Source organism: Pygoscelis adeliae, unplaced genomic scaffold, assembly GCF_000699105.1.
Source record: "Pygoscelis adeliae isolate BGI_AS28 unplaced genomic scaffold, ASM69910v1 Scaffold101, whole genome shotgun sequence".
NCBI classification, from domain to species: domain Eukaryota; kingdom Metazoa; phylum Chordata; class Aves; order Sphenisciformes; family Spheniscidae; genus Pygoscelis; species Pygoscelis adeliae.
This window is the reverse complement of record NW_008824238.1, coordinates 7,718,185-7,744,742: the sequence shown is the minus strand read 5'-3', so window position 1 is coordinate 7,744,742 and position 26,558 is coordinate 7,718,185. Positions and strand designations below refer to the sequence as shown.

At 36.8% G+C, this 26,558-nt stretch overlaps 1 protein-coding gene across 1 annotated transcript in view; it reads left to right on the top strand.

Moving 5' to 3' along the window:
* The window catches only part of LOC103926239 (chromosome unknown open reading frame, human C8orf34), a 168,114-nt gene that overhangs the window by 125,646 nt on the left and 15,910 nt on the right, over positions 1–26,558 (top strand). Inside the window, exons 10-13 of the mRNA XM_009335079.1 lie at positions 2,316–2,389; positions 13,168–13,288; positions 18,899–19,401; positions 24,681–24,774. Coding sequence (XP_009333354.1) covers positions 2,316–2,389; positions 13,168–13,288; positions 18,899–19,401; positions 24,681–24,774 — 792 coding nt within the window. The remainder of the gene's footprint in view (positions 1–2,315; positions 2,390–13,167; positions 13,289–18,898; positions 19,402–24,680; positions 24,775–26,558) is intronic.

The following is a 26,558-nucleotide window of genomic DNA, read 5'->3' as shown; positions in this document are numbered from 1 at the left end:
AACTGGACAGAGTTGTGTTTGATCTAAGCAGTAAAAATGAGAGATGGGAATCAGGTCTCAAAATCGGAGAACACAAGACGCTTTAACGCTGCAGTTTCTTTTTACTGTCTTAATCTATACCTCTCAAAACTGTTTCTCTTTCCCATTGGACCACTTCACAGGAAAGAACTAAGGGAAGAATTTAATAGCTAGGTTCTTGATTTTGATAAGAAGCAGCAGCTTTGGTGACCACACAGCAAACATCCCCTGTAGATGCCAAGCCTGTCAGGTTTGTCTTTTGGATCAGTTCTCCATTAAGCCTTGCTCTTGTTCTGTACAGATAGATGGGGAGAACGGCTGAGGTTTCAAAAGATAGACACTGCAACAGGATTGATCCAGTAAAAATCTGCATCTGTCAACCCTCAGTCTGTTTTTCAGGTTGGGGAATTGTAGAGGTCATCTACTACTGTGTATTTTTATTTTTTTAATTTGTATATTAAGAAATAGTATCACTAAAGGATAACTGTTCATTCAATCCCAGTTGTCTATAGGAACCATAGAACCTTGTTTCACTTGTTTCAGTCTCTTTTGCTGAAAAGTGCCTTAACCTTTGAGTGAAAGCCATGATACAAGGCAGCAAAAGAAGACATTATTGCAAATAAGATCTTTGCGGTCAGTGCATTCTTGTAGAAGGAAGCTTAAAATACAACAACTTATTAGGGAGTAAACTCTTAATATTGGATAAATGAAAAGCATAGCACTTCTAAACCACTCCTCATTTTGTCTGAAAAAGCTGTTTGTAAAGTGAGTTACTTTGCAGTGTAGTGTGCAACTCCACGTATTTCTGAGGTGTGGGCAAAGGCTTGTTTATTTTGTGGCTCTACCTGGAATAATATAATTGGACTGAAAATGATAGATTATACGGTACTATGCCACAGTGTGTACATGTGATATTTCCTATTCTGTTGTGTTATTAGATCTACAGATTATGCTGTGATACATAATATTTAGTTTGCTAAATAAATTTTATTAAGCAAATTCCACATCAGTAGTTCATTCCCTATCAAACAGGAGTCACTGTTTTTTATTATTTGCAGTTAGCCAGCTCCTGTTTCTATCCAGTAAAAACTAGAAAGTTTCTACTTGAAGAAACTTGAAAAGACTAGGATGTGTAGCTTCTACTTTTTTTTTTAACTTTAAAGTGCCAATATAGTAGTAAGTTCAAAACAGGCATTTGGATGTAGAGGAAAAGTTTGAAATTGGGGATGTTCAATAGAAATAAGAATGTATGAAACACCTATAGTGCTATTCCAGATGGAACTGCATGACCAGGGTAAAAAAATTAGTAAGGATGAAATATGTGGGAATTAGGGTTGAGAACTAGATACAGCAGTGGCAAAAATGTGGCATCATCTCCCAATTCCTGCACAGTTCTCTGACCACAACTTTGCATCGTCATTACCTCTTCTTCCTCTCCTTTCTTTTGTGTTTGCAATGAATGTGGTAACCGTAGTTGCCATACTTCAGTATAGTTCTGTCTTTATAGTAAGTATAGGCTGAGATGTTTAACAAATCAGGGCACTCTGAAAACGTAAGGACCTCCCTGCTAAGTGTCTGAATAACAGCAGAACCTGGGGAAGATCAGGGCATCTTGTTTTCTTAGGCTGCTTATGAACATCATCTAAGTGCCTAGCAGACTGTCAGGCAAAGAGTGAAACTGCATGGCATGTTACTTGGAAATTGCTTTCTCTGACACAGGTACATCAATTCTGTTTTAAGTCGTTACGTATGTGTCAAAGAGGCACTGTAGCCTTCTCACCAAGTCATGTTGTTTTACAAATGTGGCCGTATGGGCAAAAATTACAGCTTGCATGGCTTTTAAACATTGCCTAAAGTGACCAGAACTTCTTACTTCAAGGATTTTAACTATATTCTAATTCGTTAAAGCATATTAATTTAATTTAATTTTATTGATTTTATTAAAGCTGAAGACCCACTACTCATTTGTGTAAAGGACAAAGAGTATTTAGTTTTAATAGTAAAAATAATAAATAACCTATGAGACACCTTGGCAGCTGAAGGAAGCTTGCTTATCACTCTAATTGTGTTAGAGACACTGTTCCACATTGCATTAAGCTTATAAATTAAGATCAGACATAAAATCAGACATAAATTAAGACATAAATTAAAATCCATTGAAGTGTAACTGAAAAGCAGTGCATTTACAGTAGCTGCATTTACCTTCCCAGCAGTTAATTTATAGGCATTTTATTTTCAAAGTGACTAATGCTTACTTAATTAGAGTGATTTACTTCTTTTCTACCTCTTTGGAACAGCTCAAGTACCCGGGGTTGAAACACTTACGGAGGATATTGATGAATTTCAGAGTGCCTCTCAAGTGGCAGGATCTGTAAGTATCTTCCCTTATGGATAATCCTGTAATTTTTAAAAATAGTTTGATAAAAATTAGATTTTGCATAAAGATAAAAGTTGTTCTTGCCAGCACTGTCATCCTAGAGAGAAGAAAACTTAATTTACCTAACCCTTCTGAATTTTCAGTTCTCTGGCTGTTTTAATTTTTTTATTCTAGGAAGGGTGGTATTTTGAAATAAATTATTATAATCTCATACAAAACCATATGTTGTTAGACAGTTGTATAGCTCTCACTGAAAGTGCAGTCATTTTATACTATGTCTGTCTGTTCTTAAATGTTAGTCAAATATCCATTTTACCAGATAATATTTGATTTTAGAAAATAAAGAGAACAAAATAATTCAACCTCTAAATGTCATTATGAAATATGACATTATAATATCTCAACTATAATTTAACTTTTTGGTAACATTTGCTTGGAAACTAATAAATGTGGTGTCTATTTAAAATGTATGGCTAATTTATATTTTTTTTAAAGAATGCAGTATTATGCTTGGTAATATTTTCATCAGTTCTTTTATTTTGAAATTTAAGAAAATCTTTGCAGATTTGCAGTTTGCAGAAAATATAACTAGTAATAAAATAATTTTTGAAAAATTATATAATCAGAATTTTGGCGCTAGTTGTATTGCATCAGAAACTTGAATATAGGTTAAAGGAGGGATTGCTTTTTTCCTAAGGCAAATAACTTGACAATAGTTGTTTGTTTTTGCAAAATTTTAGACAGCTGTAGGAGGACACATTAATTCTTGTCAACCATAGCAATACTGGTTTATAGCACACTTTAGTGTTGATAAAGTAAGTGAAAAGAAGAGCTCAGTATTTGTTAGCTAAGTAAAAAAGGGCAGTATTAAAGAAAAAAGAAAAATGACAATGCAGACTGATCCTGCAGTCTTTCAGGCAGCTGATTAAGTACTACTAATAAAGCTAAATAATACTGAACATACGATATTTCCAACCAGAGTTATCAAAGCAGTTGGCAGATACAGAGTTCCAGATCAATTCCTAAAGCTGTTTCAGAACTTGCAAGAACCTCCCAGAGCATTTGCGGATATTGGGCAAAAGGAGTGAGGAGCAGAACTTTAGCTGCTGTTGCTTTGAGCTTCTTTCTCAAGCCTCCTTTCTGCTTCACACCAGTGAACAGAGAGGTATAATAAATTTTGCAGCAGTTTCTGAACCCACAGGTTTCTTATTGATTTGGACCTGCAGCTATCAGTTCTACAGACATGTAGCGTAGTCAAAAAGTAAATGGAATTACACGGAAAAATAAAGATACAAGGAAAACAAAAATCATTATGTTTATTAGCAAAATCTTGCTACAGAAATGTGCAGCCTTCAACTGAGCATTTTTAGATATGTTCTGTGTGTTCGTGCTTACGAACGGACAAACAATATGTACATGTATCATTTAACGCTTTGCTAGTTCTAGGCATAGGGATGTTGCCTGGAGCAGTAGACTGCCAGAGGCAGCAAAGTTGCCTGGGCTGAATCTCTAAAAGCCGCACTGGCTATTGTGGTTATCGCCAGTGCTGCAAAGAGAAGGCAAGAAGAGCAGTTGCAGCTATTGCTCTGCCCACCCAACCTCTCCCCAGGGCAACGGCAGCTAGCTTCACCTTCCTGACCTCTTGGAAAATTCCTTTGCCTAAGTTACTAAGGAGCCATGAACAAGTAACTGTTAGTTCATCTGCTTTTGGGGTTTTTTTTGTGTTTTGTATCTTAAAGCTCTTGCTGAAATAGTGTGTAGCTAGCTGATTGTGTACTTTTATCTCTTTAAAATGGCTTGTTATTCAGAATAAGATTCAGCTATCCGACACGGTGTGTTTGTCTGCAGCTGTATCTCCTCAGAAATAAAAAAATGATCCAACTGTTGTTGCCTTTTAGGGCTCTGAAGGAATAGAGATCAGTTCCATGGTCCCCTAATAACTTCCAGTGAGACTTATTCTTTGACAACCTTGACATATAAAATGTAGAGGTAAAACTGAGGTTCCTCATAGGAAGGCTGTGAAGATAAATGCATTCTTGCAATGGATTGCCACAAATCCTTCAAAACAGTAAGAAATACGCCTGTAAAATTACTTCAGAACTGATAACAAAATACATTCTCATGACTTGAAATGATTTTCAGATATTATATGAGATATGAGATACTATATTAGACACAAGATGAGGGGAAAAATAGAATAAATATGATGTTGATCAGACATTTCTCATAAATTGGACAAATTGATTCATGGCATTCACTCAAATGTGCATATTACATGTAAAAATTCCTGATCTGGTTCAAGGTGTGCCATGTTTAATACTGGTACTGCATTCCAATAGGGTAATTTGAGTCTGTTGCTAGTTAAATGGATCATTATCATAAATTTCTCTCTACTCGCGTATATTTGACAAATTTTCTTTAAAAGTGCCTTGGCCTTCAGAGGACAAGTGTTTTGAGAAAAATTGTGGGATAAAGCAGCAAGAATTATGCATAAGGATCTTTAGAAAAGAGCTGTGTGGGTTCTTTTTTCATGTCCCGTGTATGAGTCTACATGTAAGATCTTTGATGTGGAGACTAAAGCAATCTGGATACCCGTTCTTAGAAGAGACAGGCAACATCTATGTCTAGACCATAATTTATAATATGGCTACATTATGATTTTCTTGTAACATTGTATATGTTTACTGTTCCATTTCTGAAGAATCTGGAAGGTTTTGTAATTAGACTTTTTTACTTTAAACCTTTTTTTAATAGAATCTTTTGCTACGCTTTATTTTTCTCAAAGAGAGTTGATATTTGAAAAATCAAGAATTTGTATTTTCAGTGCTGCACAATCCCAAACAAGGCGTACTGAATGAATAAACAAGTAAAGCTAGCAAAAAGCAGTTTGAAGTATTTACAGGAATCAGCACTCTTCCCAAGTGTTTTGCAAGGATTCAAAGTGGAAGCAAGCATTCAAAATGTCCTTAGAGATCCTAGTTTACTGCGGGGCTCATTTTCTGACAAATATTTAATGTAACAAAAAGTGCTAGGCAAAATGCAAAGCTTTTTCTTGAGATTTTTGCAGTATGGTGAACTCCGAGTCCTATTTTACTTTAATGTTTCTGTAAATGAGTTTTATAAATATTTGGCTAGCAAGCTTTAAGAAAACACTGAAGTGATACTAGGAAAAAACTAGGTGGGATGGAATTCTGACAGAAATGGAAAAGTAAGGTATCAGGGCAAATTACTAAAGTTACAGTGACTAACAGAAAGAAAGAGGGCACGTGCACTGGGCAATTCACATTGAGCAGCCTTTCCCTTCCCTCTGAGTTGCTTCTTTTACCACCTGGATCTAACAGGACTCATGCTTATTGTTTTTTTATGTGAATCTTTGCATTCACTCATCGTGCCTTATATGTGCATATAAAAAGGTATATTTTTCTTTGCAAATTATCCATGTAAGGCAAACCAATCCAAGTGTAACAGAAACTGTGGAAAAAAAAAGTTGTCCAACTGCAAAAGGCATTTCTGCATGAATTTGCCTTGGGGTTTTGCTCTTTATTACTGTGGGAAAAATACCCTAATGAATTGTTTTATAAAGGTGTTTGTTTTAAATACATTTTCTCCTGTTTTCCCTACTGCACTGGAACTTTTCAGTTGCTTTCCTAGAAGGAATAGACACATGGATTTTCTGTGATAAATGCAGAAATTCCTTAATGCTAATTCAATTTGTGAAATGACTTGAGGCTTCATGCATAAGAAAAAATTAAGCTTTTAATTCTTGCTATCAATATATGTTGAATACAGCTATATTCCATCGATACATGATTTAAATCGTAATTGTTAGAAGTTTTCTTATCTTTTCCCACTATTTTCCCTGGGAACAATGCTAAGAAGTAACTTCATTACTTGTACAAGTCTGAGTATAATCAACAGCTCTAAATCACCCAAACTGCAGTGTTTAACTAAATCTATAAATTATTTGCTGGATTGGGGTCACTGTTTAGCATTTAGCAGGTTAGTCATTAAAATAAGTATTTTAAGGTTCCACTGCCACATCAGGAACAACAGCAGTGTGCCTGTGAGATAGTATGAATTATAAAGGTCATATTTATATATTATACACACAAAATTAGTGTGTTCTGATACAAAAGTTTTCAAATCCAAGTTGACTTTTGTAAGTATGTGGAAATTCAGGCACATAAAGTTAAAATTTTAAATTTTAACTTTAAATTTTAAATCTTCTGTAAAGATAATAATAACAGATATTAGATTAGTGCAACTCTTCCACAGCTAGTCCAAAACCCTCAAATGTGTGAGTTTCATTACTATTAGCCAAATTAACAATACAAGATAGTAGAAGAACATAATTTCTAGGTTCTTGGGAAATAAGTGATATTTCTTGGAAGTAGTTTGAATCACATATCTTGAACCTCTTTGGTTGAGACCTCCCCTATGTAAAACAAATTCCATAAAATAGACATAGCATTTGGTACATACAGCTGCAAAATAATTATTTCTTACTTTTAAAATTCTCTTTTACTTTGGAGAGCACCTGAAGTACTTAAATTTTTTTTTTCACTTCTTACCTGCTGGTATTCTTTTTGCTGATACCATGTTGTGTATTGCAAAACTTGCGCCCCCCTGGGTGCCTCACTGACCCCTGTGATGCGTGGCGGGGCTGCCCCGTCTCCCTGCCCGGACCCCCAGGGCTAAGGACTGCTTCCAGAAAGGCCCCCGCTCCTCACAAGTTCAGTTCATCAGCCCCACTGGCAGGCGTTGCATGCAGTGTGTGGTTAGTACTTCCAAGGAGACCTTTCATGGGGCAGACAGAAGGGCAGATGTCTTCCAGAGTGAAAATACTCTTATTTTTAATCCTCTAAAATGTAATTTTAAATTGAAAGAATTTTCTGGACTTTAAAAGAAATATATGTTTAAAAAAAAAAAAAAATCAACAAGTCCCTTGTTTTTACCTGTCTAAAATTTTGGTTTCTTGGGCATGACAAATCCAAAAATATTAGTCCAAATAACAGTAAATAAAACAGGACTGAAGCTTAGAAAAAAATTATTCTAGTTACATTTCAGAAATGGAAACAAATGTGATTCCCAGGTGCCCACATATTTCCTCCTTCCCTCTTGCCTGTAAACAGAAAAACTGTGTGTAAGTTAATTCAAACTACCATTTCTTTAGCGTAAGGTTTAGCGTAAAATGTGCTGGCTGACTGCCATGGGAAGCAAAAAGCTTGTAATTTCAATTACATGGCATTTCAAGTAGAACAGGCCCTAATGTGGAAGGTGGGGATTAGAGGTGGCTGCCAATATTGCAACAGAGCTCTGAGAAGGCTTACTATTTTTACAGTACCAAAAAAACATGTTGACTAGCTCACCTTATGTCCTTGAACAGACTATGGAAGCTGAAAGATTAAACATTTGGTGAACTCTTACAGAAAATGCATGTTGTGTGAAGAATCTTCAAACAAAATATTGCACAAAAAGTTCCACTGTGTGAATAGCAACTGTCCTTGCCAGCTGCTTGGTCAGAATGGAAAGGACACTTGCAAACAAAGTGTTCCATAAAGGGGAATTTTTTTGTATTTGGAGGGATCCCTGTCAAATGTGTCTACTGAAGATATCTAAGCTATTCAGCAAAGAAATGGTAGGTTATGCGTAGAAAGCTAAGCATGGTTGTCTTTCTTACAGTATTATCTTGTGAAGTTACCAATAAAATTTGCACTTGATTAGCAAAACTATGTGGAAGACAAAGTTCAATCAAAATGCATTGCATATATTTACAGCTTGTCAGGAACTAGCTGATTAATTGGGTTCACCTCCTTTTCCTCGTTACATTGTTATCATGCAATTCAGTCTTTAAAAACGAAGAAGTGCTTTCTCTTGTGAGGTGGGGATTGTTCCCACACCTGAAAAGAGATATTTTTTGGTTGTGTGTGTGTGCGTGCGTGCGCGCGCGCGCGTGTGCATGGGGGTACCTGGGTGTTTTACTCTGAGGCAGGCCAAAATGACATAGGAACATAATGCTGCATTGTTTATTAACACTTTTTATGGTCAGCAAGAAAGAGTAATTTATTTTCTAACAGGCACTTGATTTCCAGGTGACGTTGTAGGTAATTTGGAGGCCTTCCTCTTGGTCTTAGCTATTCTGAAATGTTGCACCTCTGTAGAACTCCCCCGGTGTCAGTGGGTATTGCACAGCTCACGTCAAGTCAGCTTGATGGTGAGATCAAGACATTCACATCTGCACTGGGTTTTTTTAGGGACAAAAGCTATACTGATGCTACTGAAGCAGATACAGTGATACTGGAAGAACTTTCTTATTCTTATTCATGACCTCCTTAATTGTATTTCTGTTCCGGTGTGGCTATTCCCAGTAAGTTATAGTAGTTTCTAGAAGTTCAGGGAACCAGTGATGAGAGAAATTACCTTTGGCATTATTGTTTGTAATTTTTTATTGTAGCAGTAATTTGGCTAAGTGATCTAAGTAAAAAAAAGCATTAATGAATGTATTGTATGTGAAGAAATTATGATGATATGTAAAAGAAAGCCACTTATGAAATGGACATATAATTGACCTTAAAAGTTGATAAATGTATTCTGAGGGCTTTGTTTGAACATATTTCTGGCACAAAGAGACATTGCCTCACCTTCAAAGTTTGAAGGTGATGAACAGGGCCCAGAGCTGTTTCTACAAGTTAGAAAGACAAAGATGTCTTTCAGGAACATCCTCATATTTAGATCTTGTTAATGTAAATAGGCCATTTATAAATTTTGTGCTAATATTTATAGAGCTTAATGAACAATCAAGGGCAATTGTAGTTTGGAAGATAGTGAAGGAATTGGAAGGACTTCTATGCACATACTTCATATATATATGCTATATTTTTCAACTGCATTCAGTCTACTGTCATTATCATTAAAGTCCAAGTTAACTGACATTAGTGTGTTATCTCTGCAATTCCTGGCCAGTAGACAAAGGATAGGTTTTGGTGAAGCGCAATAAGAAGGTTTAAATAAATGGCTTGCAAGCCTAAATCTCTTTCTTAAGTGACATGCTGCCGTTCATCCAGTGGAGAGAAGGGGCACCAGTGAGTTCTGCTAGAGCTGTACAAATTCATTTATCCTTGCATTTGAACTGACATGCTTCCAAAGCCTCCTTGATAACATCCCCTACTTTCAGCTTGTGTTTATCTTTTAGGAATAAGGCTGTTGCATAAATTGTGTGCTGGAGACACTGAAGACCTCTGCCAGTGTGTATGCAGTATTCACTTAGATGAACTCATAGTCTCAAGATGTTAATTTTTTTTTTTTATGTTCTGTATTAATTAGATGTATAGAACAAAGGCATTACCTGAGCCTGCCTCTGAAAATGTTGGTTATAGCTCTGAAATATCTAGCTTCAGAGAAGGAACAAAAAATGGTTACACTACAGTTTTAATGTCTTAATAAACTCTTGTACCTTTTTTTTTCCCAGATCGTTATTATTTTCTATCAAGTGAGTGTTTAATTGGAAGGCACTATTATAAGCACGTAATTTATCATGAAATTAAATTGCTAATATTAAATATATAATTTTTCATAACTAGTATTGCAATACTGTTCTGGTCTTTTTTGAAGCTATTGCCTGACAAAATGCCATAAGCTTATGATATCACATAGAACAGAAAAATGCACAGGAAGAGTTACAAAATTCAGGGAAAAAATTCACCCAAAGTTACCTCATTAATTTCACAGGGTGTTGGAACTGTGTATCTGAAAGGGAGTTTGAACATATAACAATATGTAATGGTAGAGACTGAATATATGTAAATGTATTTGTTTTAAATCATATACAAGATTAATATTTATTCTTAGAAAGAATGTACACATCTGTGCTACGTCCAGAACTGAACACAAACTTTGTATGTCTTTGTAGCTGTGTGTTAACAGGATGAAGGCAGACACAAATATTTATTAAATGCATGTGTGCACCTGCCTCTGTGTGCCTGTGTGTGCTTATACGCAGGCATATCTATATGTCTTACATGAACTTATATAAGATTTTTAAAACCTGTGTTGAAACATACAAAGGTATTACTGATGTTTGATGATCTTTGTGATTTGGAGTCTCCTAACTGTAAGTGATTTAATTTAAACATTACTCATGGTTTTATAGACGTCTAAAGCACTATCATCATGACTACCATTAAAGAATCATTTTTCTCCGTTTATCTTAGATTCTACTTCAGGCAGTAGAGAGCTGCCTTTACTCAGACAGTCACCTTAGTTGTAAGAGTCTTATGTGATTGCTGTGCATAAAGGAAAGAAGTACAATAGAGGAAAAGGCAGAATGTAAGAAGAAACAGTAGAAGTCTGTGGAAGAGAATGATAACTCCATTTCATTTCCAGAAAATAGGACATGGAGAGTGAAACCCTCTCATCAGGCTAACATTTGGAAGTCCCTGTTTTTAGGAGATTAAGGAGTTATTGAAAACCCTTAATAATTTGCTTGTGATAAACTTGAATAGTCAGAGTTAAGAATATTAGAAGGGCAGTTTGGTCTTCAAGTATTACCATAGACTGCTGACTAGTTTTTATTCCGCATTTCATCAGAGTTGTATTTGTGCATGAGATTGTATATTCAAAAAGGATTCATCCTTATAACCTTGGGGATTTTTTTCCCCCATAGTCATTATTGAAGTCCTGCTGTTTTTTACCCGTTATGAAAATATACACTATAAAATGTATATAAAAATGGCCTTTTTCTGCCATAAAAATCTGGGGACAAGAGTATATATAAAAATAGATTGAAAATTAAAATATTAGAGTTTTTTTACGGGCTCTATTCCCCCTTCCCATCTCTTACTTAGTTTCGTTTATTTCAGAGGAATTGTTCACAGAATAAAATATTCTTCCATCTAGAGATAGATACTGGGTAACTAATATATATTAGAAATAAACATTTAGAGATGTGAGTCATTTAATACAGATTAATATCCCGTAGTGACCTCAGCAAACCAGATTGATTTGTATGGAGAATTCACAATGAGAACTGAAGTGACAAATGTTCAAAATCTCTTGGGGGAACGGATGAATCAGGTCTAGTGATATGTCTGAAATAAATGTGTTTGCAGGATCAGTTCCACTTCTGAGTAACTTACTGTTTTATTCAGCTGTTCCTGTGTATTCACCTGGGATTAAATACGGGTGACTTTAACCAGAGCAGAACTAGCATAAAAAACAATTGGCAAATCCAAAAATGTCATTAGTGTTCTAAAAATCTTGTGAATTAATAACAACAGAATTATCTGCAGCTTTGAACTATTTCATATGCTGGTAAATACGGCGGCTTTTTTATGTATGCATGTGCAGCATTACAGTATAGCTGTTGCTTTATAAATATGAATCTATGTTAACATATTGTAAAGATACATGGTTCACAATGATCGGTTGCATATGAGGCAGAGTTTATTTGGAAAGATTAAAAATGATGTAAAATGTATCCCGTATAAGATTTTATTTCTGTAGAATTACACTTACTTTTCTAAAAGGGAAGGCAGCTACAGTGTTTTATTTAGTGTTTATGGTTAAAGCAAATTTTTTGTGAACAGAGATGATATCAAACCTGTATTTTCATGTTCATCCCTTGAACTGTGGTACACCTTTCCCTATGACATGAGAGTCCAGCCAGAAAAGTACCGTCACGTGCTGCAGCTATCTGCAGCAACCCACGTGTCGTCTGGTGATACAGTTCCAGACCGGCAGACTGCGTAGCAGTGGAGCCCTCCGTGAATGCTGTCACCAGTGTGGGTCTCCCTCCTCTGCTCAATCATTCTTCTCCCTACAGTTGCATCAGCTTAATGTCTTTGAAACTGTGGCCCTTCTCTAAATTTGTTTGACATTTACCGAAAGATTAAAAAGTTAGTAAGAGGTGAATGACAATGAGACCATCGCATAAGCCTTGTCTCTTTAGGAAACCTGGGAAATCAGCAAAAACCCCTAGACTACAGATGAAATGTTTTGGTGAGGTAATAATGTAAAATTTATTTCAGATAGGCTGTTAAGAATGCTTTAATTAATGTTTTTGTTTGTTGTTTTTATGACTGAGTCTTGCACGCTCCGTCATATATTTTTTTTGTCTATTTCAAATAAGCATTAAAAAAACCTACCAAGTTTACCTCATAGCATATTTTAAAATTATTTTTTGAAACTGTATTGAGTGGGTTCCAGAAAATGCAGATAATTTTGAATACCACAGCGTTCAATAGTGAAGTGACTGGGGAGGTGGTCTGTTTGCTGGCATCCCTTCCAAACTGCTGTGTTGCCCTGATGATTTAGTTGCTGTTCCTGAAAGGCATACCTCTTGCAGCAATAAAACAGCACTGGCAATTTTGATTAGGAAATTCTGTGATGTTCCCAGAAGTGCTGCTTTGCAGAGATATGGTGCCAAATGTTATGGTAATTTAAAGTAAGTGCAACCCCCACTAAGTAACTGGAACTTCACAGAATGTAAATCATTGAAGAATTTGTCCTGTTGTGATGTCTCAGCATGGAACAAAAGCTTGTGTGAAGGTATGTATTTGAATTACTTTAGAACTGTTGATTCTAAGTAATGCCTACTATTTATGTTATTTAAGGTAAGACATGATATTTTGTAATATTTTGCATAAAATATTATATATTCTACATAAAAAGTACCAGATTCACTATTCTAAATGAGGACACCACTTTTTCTAGTGTTTCACGTGTAAATGTGAAACTAGATTAAAAACGTTCCCTTTTCTTTTTATCTGTGTAAGTCTCAGACAGTTTGGACCCTGGATGCCATGGGTGTCAGACCTGGAGGTTCCCCAAGGCAGAAACTCTTAAAGGACTCCTTGGCGGCAAAAGAACTTCAGACCATGGAAAAACACCTAGCTGGTATGTATGGTAGCAAAGGATCATAAAATGCCTAGTAGTACTCACCCAGCTAGCTCTGCCAATATTTTAGACGAACGAAAAAATTATCTATTTCACATGCTGATGAAAAGAGATAAAAACTTTAAACTTCCCTTTTTCTTCATTGAAGAGAAACAGCACAATTCTTGTTGTATTTGTAGATGTAATGAACTTTGCTGTAATTACAGTAAATACAGTAATTAAACAGTAATTAAACTGTGTTAAATATACTGCAGTCTGACAGCTTAATGATGCACCTTTTTGTTTTGTTTTGTTTTCACATTTCACCAAGACTTATGCAGTAAGGAGGTACTGATGCTTCATCTACAGTTAAGTAGTCTTTAGAAAAGGCTGCAGTGGACCTTGAGATTGCTTTGCAGGAAAAGCCCACCTTGTTCATGAGACTTCCGGCTAAGTGAAGTCTGTTAACTTGCATGCAGTGGAACATCTGCAACATCTTTGGTGGGGTAACCATGTCTAAAAGGTCAAACAAACCCCCCTTTTTTTCAGTGAAAATGTTTCAGAGCTCTATAAAAATTAATGAGGGATATCCTAGGATACAGTTTGCAATTTGTTGTTCTTTGTAATCAGTATTTTCTATCTTCAGCTTTAGTTATAAGGTATGACATAGACCTATAGCATGGTAGTCCTATATTATGCATGCTATTTGTCATATGGTGAAAGCTGAGCTTCATGGGCCAACTCTATGAAAAGGAATGCAGAACTGGAACATAAAGACTGTATATGTAAGGTGGAGGGAGAAATGAAATTTATCGGACCCTTCTTTCAAATCATTCAGAGAGTGAGGCAGCGAACTTACCACTTTCAGTGTGATTTTTCTAAAAGACTTTGGACATTTATCCTACCAATAATACTGGTGTGAAAGGCTTGGGAGCTCTATCCTCTTCAGAGAGAGGTACAGCCATTGTACTTCTGTCTAGCGGCTGTTGCAGCTGAAGTCAAGGCAGAAGACAAAGCTATGAGCACAATGAGGGAAGCTCTTTAGAAAAAGTTTTTGCTTGTAATGGAGCAAGAGCTAAAAATTATGCTATCTACAAATGAAGATATTTTAGATGTTTTTTGTTTCTGACAACAGAGATACTGTCATTCAATTTTTTTTGACAGGTTCAAGTCACTGTAGCTATTAGAGATGTACCCACTGCCAAACTAGACTGAAAATCCTTGAGCCCTCTCTCCAAGCTGAAACTGCCAGGAACATCTAGTGGGAACCAGGAAACCAGCAGGCCAAGCTGTGGTCATCAGGTTTCTGTGGCATAGCAGGGATCTGAGTGCCCCAGGGGCCTCTGCCACTGAGGTAGCACTTGCCTTCCTTTGTGTTGCTGCAGTTGTCACTCAGGAAGGGTCTGGTGAAGATCTCCCTACTTTGATTTATGTCCTAACTGGTCACACTTCCGTGGTCATACAAGCTGTTCTTGTATGCAGTATGCTCTGAAACATGCAGTTCCTTTAGATCTCCCTCGGCAAAGATGACAGTAATAACTACCATATTCAATAGAATATGGAATTTTAAATACTTAATTGACCGTAAGCTAACTAGCTACATCCACTTAGTCTCCGAGATTCAGACTACTGTTGTGTGACCTACAAGGTCTTCTCCCTCGCATCAATGCCGTTGTCATTTGGCTTTGGGTCCGTTATCTCAGTAACGCTGTAACATGGGGTTCAGTCATTCTACCATTCAGTAATTTCTGTCTGCCTGAGAAATTCACAAGAAAACAGCCCAATTATTAAACATTGGACTCTCATATTCCTAATAATTCTTGTCCTATTATAACACCAGTGCTGCTTGAGACAATTATTCCCCTCACAGACAAGCATAACAATTTTCATGAAGAATCAGCTCAGAGGACCTCAGATAATAATGCTGTGGTTTTGCTTAGCCTTATTTGCCTCATATATTTGCAAAAGTTCAGGTGTCTGATACCAGCAAGTCTCCTTGTTTCTGTTCTCTTACCAAGCGCGCTGGAACCTATTAATTCTACCCAATCCTAGGCAGTCATTTAGATGCCTGAATTATGACTTGGATTACCTGTGTAATGATGAAATGTGGTCCCTTGTCTCAGATACACCTTCTTAGGGAGCCTGGCTTTCTCTTATAGACTACGTGCGGGATAAAACTCGCTCCTAACATAAGGCACAGTTTGGTGCCTGTGCCTAAATTAGGGACTAGCACCAACTGCCAGCAACTGCCTCAGTACCTTGATATTTGAAAGCAGCATTTTTACAAAATCGGATATTGAAGCAATCAGTTTTCTTTTCCTTCTCTACATACAATGTAATACTTTTGTCTAAGATCCAGTCTCTTATGTTATTGTGGCTGCTTTGTATCACATGCAAGTGGAAAATATATTTATTTTGGTAGTTAATTCCAGTATCTTGCCAATTTGGTTTGTTACACTGATTCTGTGGTCATTGCATACTTCTGAAATATTTTTTATCACAAGAACAACTGTTAAATGCATAAACAGTTTTTAAGCACATTATGAATCATATCCTTATTCTGGTATTTCTGATATGAAAGTAAAATGACCTTGTGTTGCTCTGTTGCCTGTATTTTATTTTCCTTTAAATGACATTGACAAGGGATTTAAAAAATCCTAAGTCATAATTCAATTCTGGTATTTACTATGGATCAGATAATACTGTAAAGCTGGAGATGTGTGATTTTTTTTTTTTTTTTTTTTATTTCTGGTTGAAAAGCTGATATTGAAGCAAAATCAAAAAGAGGATGTGTGCTAAATAAAACTGAATAATTACACTATGGAAACATCTTAATTATACATGGAGAAATTATTAGAATAATTGGTTTATCTTCAGGCTTGATTACTATTTGGAATTAAGGAAACATGAGCCAGAATAAAATGTTTATTTAACTCTTATTAAATCATTCAGTATTCAGATAATTTCTCAGCATACTGAATCATCATGGGGAAGTAAGAGGTCTGTAATTTTGCAAAGACAAGCTAAGCTGAATTTTTAAAAGAAAATATTCCTCATTTGGTTTAAATCAGGTAGCCCACATTGTCATTTATTGGCCCCTGCATTTTTGCTAGGCATCTTACAAGTTCCAAAGTGATGTGTATTGATTTTTTTTTAGAAAGCATAATGGAAGAGTATTTCAAGACATAATTATTTCAAAATGGAAATAATTAATTTTAAGAAGTCAGCAAGGTAGCAATTAGAAATATTCTTAACTGTGTGCTAGAAACAATAACTATGTTTTGAAATTTGCTAATAGCAAAACATTTAATCTTTGACTTGAGAGACCCTTTTATCTGAGGCTTTCACAACTATTTCAGTTTTATCAGCTTTTCTAGTAATAGCATTTGAAATGTGTGGAATATCTTGTATTAGACTAGTAACATGAAATTGACATAGCTTATTTTCCTGTTTTCAAGGTGTTATTATAAAATAAGTTAATGTTAAAGGCAGCACATCTTTAATTATTTTACATACAGCATTCCTTTTATACCTACTGGTAAACACAAGTGAAAGAAAATCTGATTTTTCCAATATGCAGTTTAGAATCTGTTTCTTTTAGGACTTTTAGAACCTGAAATTATTGTTATCAATATAAAAATGAAATGCTTATTTTATATAAGTTCAATAATGGGTGTTTAAATCACTAGAGCCTTGCTGATTTACAGCTTCTGGGACTGTGACTTGTACAGTTTAATGGGAAATGAATCATAGAATCATAGAATCATTAAGGTTGGAAGAGACCTCTAAGATCATCGAGTCCAACACCACCATGCCTACTAAACCATGTCCCTAAGCGCCTCATCTACACGTCTTTTAAATACTTCCAGGGATGGTGACTCAACCACTTCCCTGGGCAGCCTGTTCCAGTGTTTAACCACTCTTTCAGTAAAGAAATTTTTCCTCACGTCCAATCTAAACCTCCCCTGGCGCAACTTGAGGCCATTTCCTCTTGTCCTATTGCCAGTTACTTGGGAGAAGAGACCGACACCCACCTGGCTACAGCCTCCTTTCAGGTAGTTGTAGAGAGCGATGAGGTCTCCCCTCAGCCTCCTTTTCTCCAGGCTAAACAACCCCAGTTCTCTCAGCCGCTCCTCATAAGACTCATTCTCCAGACCCTTCACCAGCTTCGTTGCCCTTCTCTGGACACGCTCCAGCACCTCAACGTCCTTCTTGTAGTGAGGGGCCCCAAACTGAACACAGTATTTGAACACTCAGCCTCACCAGTGCCGAGTACAGGGGCACGATCACTTCCCTCCTCCTGCTGGCCACACTATTTCTGATACAAGTCAGGATGCTATTGGCCTTCTTGGCCACCTGGGCACACTGCTGGCTCATGTTCAGCCGGCTGTCGACCAGCACCCCCAGGTCCTTTTCCACCAGGCAGCTTTCCAGCCACTCTTCCCCAAGCCTGTAGCAGTGCATGGGATTGATGTGGCTGAAGTGCAGGACCCGGCACTTGGCCAAAACCAAAACCCGCTTATTTCCCCTAGAGTTTTGGTTGGCCGATAGACGGCGAGGCCAGAAGCAAAGACTCGCCTTGAACCAGTTTTGGATTGCCCTTCATTGCAGCTGAGGAGGGCAAGTTCAGCTCACTGCTCCATCTTGGTTTGATACCCGGCACTTGGTGCCGGGTTTGCTTTTTTGGCATTGCTTTTCTAAAGATAACCAACTGTCCCTGTCAAACCAAGTTACAGTAGAGTACATTCCAGTGAGAGTGAAATTTCATAACAATTGTGTAAGATAAAATAAACTTGAGTATACTGTTCCTTAAGCTTGACATTTTTACTTGCAAGGACTTCCAGTGTGTTAGCAATGCTAACCTAAATTCCAGCTACCCTCAGCTAACTTTGCTGGATGTATCTGATTTAATTCATTAGAAGCGTTAATATGATTTAAATGAATTCAGAAGACACTTTTCATCACTACCCTGATCTGTTCTGTTTTTAAATAGGAACTTACTCCTTATGGCTATGTGAGGGGTAGGGACTGGCCATCTTTTCTCCTTGGATTCTAGATGTTGGTGACCCCGTCCCCTGCTGTGGCACTGACAGCAGACCAGAGCACAAAATTCAGATTCAAACAGGATCACAGATCCACGTGTGCCAAAGTTCAAAGGTTATTTCCCCTAGAGTTTTGGTTGGCCGATAGACGGCGAGGCCAGAAACAAAGTCTCGCCTTGAACCAGTTTTGGATTGCCCTTCATTGCAGCTGAGGAGGGCGAGTTCAGCTCACTGCTCCATCTTGGTTTGATACTAGCGATAAACTGTGCAAAAGCCACAGAAAGAGAACTTTGAAGAGATGAGAGGGATTTTTGTAGGTTGTATTGACGTTCAATGAAGTCGTAATATTTTGTTTCTGTGGGATAGCTGTGTTTGCAGTAAATGAAATGTAAATAAACTGAGGAAATGCTTGACAAGCATTTGAACTGTTAATTCTGATGCCTTATATTTTAAGGGTGAATAGATTTTGTCTGCACAGCTTCAGGTTGTCGCTTACATTGGAGAAAATCAATAAGAGTTTTAAACCAGAGAGAAACAGAAAGTGAGTTTCTTGCTTTCTTTCCTTTTTTGTTTGTGTGTGTGTGCACAGATATTGAGAAGGACCTAGCACTATGGGAAGAAGCAAGGCTCTCAAGAAGCCCTACTATCCAACATCATAGTTTAGTTACATCTGACCATCAAGGCAATCTTCAAGCTACACAGGGCCAAAATCCAAGGCCTCAGGTGTCAACTCAGACGGGGAAGAACATTCAGCTCCAAGGAAACAAATCGCCACCGCTGCCCAATAACAGCAGAACACAGATCTCCAGTGTTGCAAACAGTAGGCCTCCAACGCCCGGTACACAAACCAACAGGCCACCAACTCCATCAACTCCGGGTAGCAGACCTGTGACCCCGAATAGCTTGCTGTCACGGCCTCTTACCCCTAGCAACCAAGGAAATAGGGAAGGCATCATTAGTATGCAAAGAAGCAGATCTTTGACATCTAAGAGCCAAATGGGGAGGACCCACAGCGCTGCTTCAGGGCTCTCTGTGCAAATGAGTGGAGACATTGTTGGAACTGTCACTACTCAGAGAAGCAGTTTATCAGAAGTAAGATTTTCAATTTAATGTTTTTGCTATGTTTAAGAGCTGCTATAACATGAAGACTAGATTGTGTTTTATGTCAAAGTAACATCAGTATACCTAATGTAACTTACTACTCTGAAAAGAACTTTAAATATAATAATGAGACAATTAGCAAGGAAATACTGCTCAGCTTTGAGAGGTACTGATTAGAGAATGTCAGGATTATAACAGAAATCACACTGAGACACTCATGCCCCCAAATTTTCCAAGAGCTCTGTAGTGTTTTGCCTGCATGATGCATAGCAGTTTTATTAGCCTTACAGTTTCTAAGAGGTGTGTACCTCTGGAATATTAAACACAACTTTATCCTATCTTTTTGATTCCAGGGTATTTTTTTCCTGCTGCACTGGCAGTGCGTAATATTTCCTTGGTCTGCTTTTTCTTTCATTTTTTGGACACATTGGAATGATTAGTTAGGCATCGCTGAATGGACAAATTTTCCAAAACACAAAACTGAACGGCAATGAGAAAATGTCCAACGTTGTTGAATCACTGTCTAGTACTATGTGCATGTTAACTAGGCTGATTCAGAGCATAAAAACTTCCTGTCCCATATTAGAGGCTTTTACAGAATTAGTCTTTGTTTAAAACAAAACAAAAAGTTAAAGTACCTTCTAAATTTTGAGTGGGATTCTCCTCTGCTAACCTTAGCTGCCTTAAAGATAACTTTAGCATGTAGGCAGTGGAAATAAAAGCATCTGTGAAAGAATAGCCCTGCTGTCTATCTCAGATACATGCCTTACAAAGGTGAGTTTTTTCTCAGGAAACGCCAGTCCTTCTATACTGACTTGAGAAGAAGGACTTATATGGCTAGATTGCTAATTTTTTAATGGTGGAATAAGTCGGTTCCCACCATTTATTACCAATCTCTTTGTAATCCATTTGTCAAAGCCTGGAGAGCTTTTTTCCAAGACTGAAAAAAAATATCATACCTTTAGATAATTGTTTTTGAGAAGTATCATTTGTTTTAAAAATCTGTTGGGTATGACACTTGACACAATGTATTATCAGCCTAATGACTTATTAAAAAAATTTAAAAGTGTGGTTTATAATAATATTGCTTAGAGATGCTTGTAGGAAAATTAGAGATTTGATACTTAGTATAATCTTGCAATTAAGTATATGGCCTCCATTATTTATTATGAAAGAAAGGAAATGAGGCACAGATAACTCTAAAGAATTTGGGGAGGAAATCTTACTTAAATTTGGTGGTGAAAAAAAATCCTCATTTTGGTATTTGAATGGCAGTGCACTAATCCCATCACTCGAGCTACTTCTTCACCTGGAATTGGATATCCAACTTAAAGACATGAGGACTGACGGTGACTACAGTTCTGTTGAAAGTATCTTCACTGAGAGTTGATATATTTTCAAACCAGAAGTTTTCCATGGGAAAAAATATGTAATTGTAACAAATTTCTTTTGGAAAAACTTTGTCTCCTGTTTTGAGGGGTGGGTGTGTTTGTGTGTTGGAATTTTCTCACCAGAAAATGAGAATTGAAATTCATTTTTAACTAAAATGTTCAGAAGAAATGAAGGGTTTCATTGTTTCCCACTAAACACTTCACTCCTTTTTCTTTCCTCCTTTTTAAGCAGTCCTGTTCTTACCTGATACGTAGTCACGTGATGCCAACTAAAATTATTATATAGAATTCTGAAAGTGCCATGTAATGAGCACTGCATCTCCACCAAGGGACATCCAGTCTGTCCATCAATTCTGATCTTTCCTGTAACAAGGCAGGCAATAAAAAAATGCTTTCTTCCACAGCCTTTCTATAGTTATAGTAGTAATAACCATGAGTCCCATTTCATTTGCTGTGACTTGTAATTTCTGTTTGCCAAATCCCAAGCTTTGCTGATAGCTCTTACATTAAGTGTCCTGTTAAACTTTTAATATAAGTATATATATGTCTCAAGAACTTTAAGAAATGAGCAATATCATTACCCTGTTTTACAGTTAGAATAGCATGTCCAGTTTCATCAAGCAAGCCCACTGTAAAGCTGGTTTCTATGCAGGATCTTATCCTCTGTTATAATCCCTTCTAGAAGTGACAAATTCTTTTCTTTCTCTTTGCTCACTGGGTACAGTAGTACATTGGCTGCTAGTGACCCAGCTCAAACCCTATTTATCCTTTCCTGACATCCACAAGTGACCTTTGACTTAATGGAAACTCATCTTGGGACTAGCTCTGCTTCCAAGGGGAAAACTGCTAATATGACACATTCATACTGAAGACCTTCCTCTGCCAAGCTGTAAAGGCCCTCAGCTGTCAGAAAGTAGCTGATGGAGGTCTTGGCCAATCTGCCGCTCCCAGCCCCATCTTTGTAGTGTTATACTAGAAGCTTTGGGAGCTCTTTTAAGCCATCTTTGTCCACTAAAGTTCCTGGTCACTTAGAGAAGTGGGTTTAGAGAGAACATACCCAGGAAGTATCTCTGTTCAGTGACGTTTTTTGCCATATTAAAGGTGTCCCCCTGTTTGTGGCCATGTGATTTCATTCTCTTGTGTCACGGCTTCTCTCTGACCATGGAGACAAATTTTAAAAAGTCAGAGGTGGCCTGGGGTAGGAGAAGAACAACAAAGTTCTGTCTGTCTTTGTACTTTTACAGATCACAAACATATAAAACTTGAGGCTGATACTGTAAATTGTTTTTCAACTTTCATTGTAGGTTTTGTATCCTATTCCTGTATAAAAACAGTAAAATAAAAGAAGGGAAATTGCCTTTATTCTTCTTAGCCTTATGGTGTGAACTGGGAATTTCCACTAGATGTGAATATGCTGTGGTTATATTGCTAATCCTATAGAAGATACTATGATAAGATTTTGCAAATAATTCTGCTTCTTTACTCTTAGGTGGTGTTAATGGAATTACCCAGTACAAAGTTGATATATATTTGATGAGAATAAGTCAGTTGAAAAGGAAGTGATTACTGCCTACCAGGAGCATGTTTTACCATAAGGAGCTTGAATTAAAGAATTCAGAATCTGCATGGGTTTACACTGTGTGCTGTCACTTGTTTATTTATCAGGAATTTTAACATCTCTCTCAATGCCTTATGTATGCTTCCTAGTTTGTAATGTGTTTCAGAGTAACATAACAAGTCTAAAATACAAAAATATTACTGATAAATACAATTCAGAGTTGTTCTTAAGTTTTAGTAAAGTTCATGCTGTAGCTCAAGGTGGTTTAATCTTGTTATAGCACAAATCTTAAATAATTTGGCAAGTACTTAACATATCAGCTGTTAAGAATGTTTGGGGTTTTTTTTAATGCTCAAGACTTATAATGATCTGAGATTTTGTGGATGAGTTTCTGCCTCTTGGCACACATAACATTACAAAGTTCTAACAGGTGTCTTTTATTATCAGCTCTGTTCAAGGCTGAATTGAATTATAGCAAAGAAATGCTACCTAGAGAAATAGTTTTATTATCTCTATAAAATTAATAAATCAGGGTTCCAAACCCTTTGGCAGAGATACTTCTACTGCATTTACTTTATTCTTTGGTGTTTTGTATAAATTGGCAAAGGAATGTTGAATCTGCTTATCTCTTTAGGATGGATTCCATTAAAGTGGCACAATTCTGTGATAGTTATCAATAGCTGTTGAGATGAAAATACTACTGACTCCCTTGTTTGCCGTTTCATGTTCTGAACACTTGGAATTTTACAATCACTTTATTTATCCAGATAGTTTAAAGTGGTATTCAGTAATCTTTATTGGTCTGTCATTGTTAACAGAAGGAAATTTCAGCTTATTTGAATATAGTATTGATTAAAACAAGTTTTCCTCCTACTTACTGGAGTATAGAGCATAACTTGATGGATGAGGACTCTCTTTTTGGTCAGATACTTCCATTCTGTTCTGCTGCCTGGCTCAGTTCTTTGCTCCGTGTTTTTGGAAGGTTACAAAGCATGCTGATCTGTGGGAGAGCCACTCGCTCCTACTGCAAGGATCCTGTTCCATGAACCAAAACACTTTGCCCAGTCCAGTGCTGTAGTCAGCAACCTTCTGGAACACTGAGCACATGTGAAATGGCGATATATGTGTAAGGCCTGGAGCTCCTGCCTGAGCTTAGTGTTGGGCCGTTGCAGCAGTCTTTGTGGATTTTTTAACAGATTACTGACAGAATTAATAATTTACTTCCAGTGAGTTACATCTTGATTGAACACCCTTCGGTCTCCAAGAACTGATTTAAACAAGCCTGGTTTCTATTCTTAAACCAGATAGCCTAACAATAAAAATTATGCTATAGCGCTGTGCAATACAATTTAACTTTGAATAAGTAGATTCTGTTTTTCAGCTGGTGTAAAAGAAGACAGGGCTATTACCACCCCTTTTTTTAGAGTAGTTATAAGAATCTGGCCAGTAATTTTATTATATCTGGCCAATGTTTAAGTTCTCTTTTAGAGACTAGGCTTGCATGTTTGAACTGCTTTTGAAAATAAAACTATGCATTCCAGTCTCATCTCTCACCTTGAATATTGCAAAGGAACCTGTCAAAGTATTTTATATGTCTGTGTGTGTGCGGACTCACATACATATGTGCGTGTGTGTGTATGGAAAAATATTTTATATACATACATATATACATTATATAAAAAAGGAGGCAATTGTAAAACATTTTAAAAAGCATATATTCAGCTGCCTATGGTTTTTTAGCTGTGTAAAACATTTATATTTTGATGCTTAGAGTTTTATGGTATCTTGGAGACAAAAGTTTCCGCAGCATTTTGCCTTCCTAGGCTTTCTCCTTCTCTAATAAAACCATAGGTTCTAAATCAAGTTTCAGGTCCTTGTTCTTACTAGATTGGAGACAGTGAAAGTTCTGACAAATCAAAGCCTTACTTAAGCAAATCATGCATGACATGTTTAGGCATAGTCCAAAAACTGCAGGGACAGATGGAATACCTGCACTGAGATTTTGCTCTGTGTTGCTGCATTTCTAAGTTGAGTATATATATATTTGTGGCTATAGCAGAAAGATAGCTAAAGACACCTCTTTTTTTCTTTTTTTTTTTTTTCCAGAATAGATAAATAAGAATTAAATAAAATAATTTCTAGGGCATCTGTGTATCCTCTACATTCTGGTTTTATTTCACAGCAATGGTTTGTTGTTTGTTTTTTTTTTTATTAAAGGCTTTCTCCTCTCTAGTTAATCGAGGCTAGAGTGTTTGCTACAGTCTGCATTTATATAGAACCATTCTCTGTCATTTTATCTAAAATAGATCTGTTTGTGGCAGGATGAATTCTTACAACAGCTTCAGCTTGCTCATCAACCTTGGATATTGCCGAGTGACACAGAAAGTGAAGGAGTGGAAGCTGACCAAGACAAATGTAAGTATATTTGTTAGGACCAGATAATATGTCAAAACCCCTCAAACTTCTAACTTCTGTTTTTCATATCTTCAAATCCTGCGGAGGTGTCATGCCTGCTCACAGAAGCTTTTCCCATAAGTACCAATTACTCATTTGAGGGCTGAACTTTATAGGACTGATTTATATAAGCTTTCCTACAGTCACTGAACATGGACAAAATGATCACAGACCACAATTTACTTAGCTAAGTGAAACAATTTGTCTTGATGTATTAAAGTAGCTGTTCCAGAGAAGTAGCATGAAGTTGAAATAGATACTCTGTTTAGTAAATCTGTATTGGCCAGCAAAAAACCCCAGTAGCTCTGAAAAGTAGAGCCTTCTTCCTCAGGCCTGTGACTCCATTATCTCCATTTTGCCTGCGTTCTTTTGAATTCCTCTATGAAAAAAAAAGTTCTTAATCACACAAGTAATCCTTAATATCCTACACTCTTTGAAGCAGTTGTCTAATCATGAAAGCAAAGGTCAGCAGGATCATAACCTAAATGACAGAACAAGTAACAACAAGTAACATGCTATAAATTGCAATACATTCAAACTGTAGCAAGTTCTGTCTGCCTACAAGGTACCTGTAGATAATCTTGCTGAAAATATTAAATGTTTTGCATTTTCTTTTTCACTTCACAGTAGTTTTGTGATCTGCAAGAGTGAATATGCAAACTATTTCCTAACATATTTTAGGTGATATACTTGAACAGATGATTTAATCAGCGTGTTTAGAAAACTTAATACATTCTACTAAAACTGCTTTAAGTGCATGCAGAGTTAAAATAAGAAAAAGCCAATTTCTTCACAGAATGGAGCAGTTGTGTAAGGGATTAATGATTAATAATAATCATGCCAGATAAACACAATGTATTTTTAAATTATGCCACTTAAAAAATTAAGAGTTTTCTATTCATATACCAGTTTCACAAATCCATACATAGCCCAGGGTTTGACTATGAAATTTCAATTTACATAGTGAGATACTGAAGAGCATGTGACAGTTTTTTTAACACTAGTACAGCATTAAAATGAAATTCTGTGTGTCCAGCTGATTTTAGTCCAAAGCCAGAAAGTCCAGTTTGACTTGCACCTGAACCTTTCACTTATTTTTGGGCTGAAGCTCACCTTAGGTGGCCAACGGGAGAGCCTGGTACCTGCCTTTTCTGTGCACATGAATTTTCCTCTGTATTTTCTGTAATGAATTTACAATCCCATAAACATTGGTAGGACTGGCTGCACACACATAGACTGGTGCTAATTATGTGATATGGGAGACTGATGCTTCAGGACACATCAGATGCACAGCATGGTTCTTTTATAGTTGCTGTACCTGAATTGCGTGGGTGTGGGGACTTCTGAGCATCTAAGATCCTGTGCTATAAGATTCCAAGAATCCTGGTAGATCATTGTCACTGCCCAGTGTGACAGAGTGGTAAATTATACATAAAAGTTTCAGTCCTACCACCCGATCAGTAGAGATGATAGTTGCCTAACTAATAACAATTGTTTTTCCTCGATCTGATGGCATGGAGAACAGACAAGGGAAAGAAGGTAGCTGTAAGCTATAGTTTCTGACCAAAAGTTAAAGCATGTTATTAAGGGCATTGTCCAAATGCCTCTTAAACACTGACAGGCTTAAGGCATTGACCACCTCTCTAGGAAGCCTGTTCCAGTGTTTGACCACCCTCTTGGTAAAGAAATGCTTCCTAATGTCCAGTCTAAACCTCCCCTGGCGCAGCTTTGAACCATTCCCATGC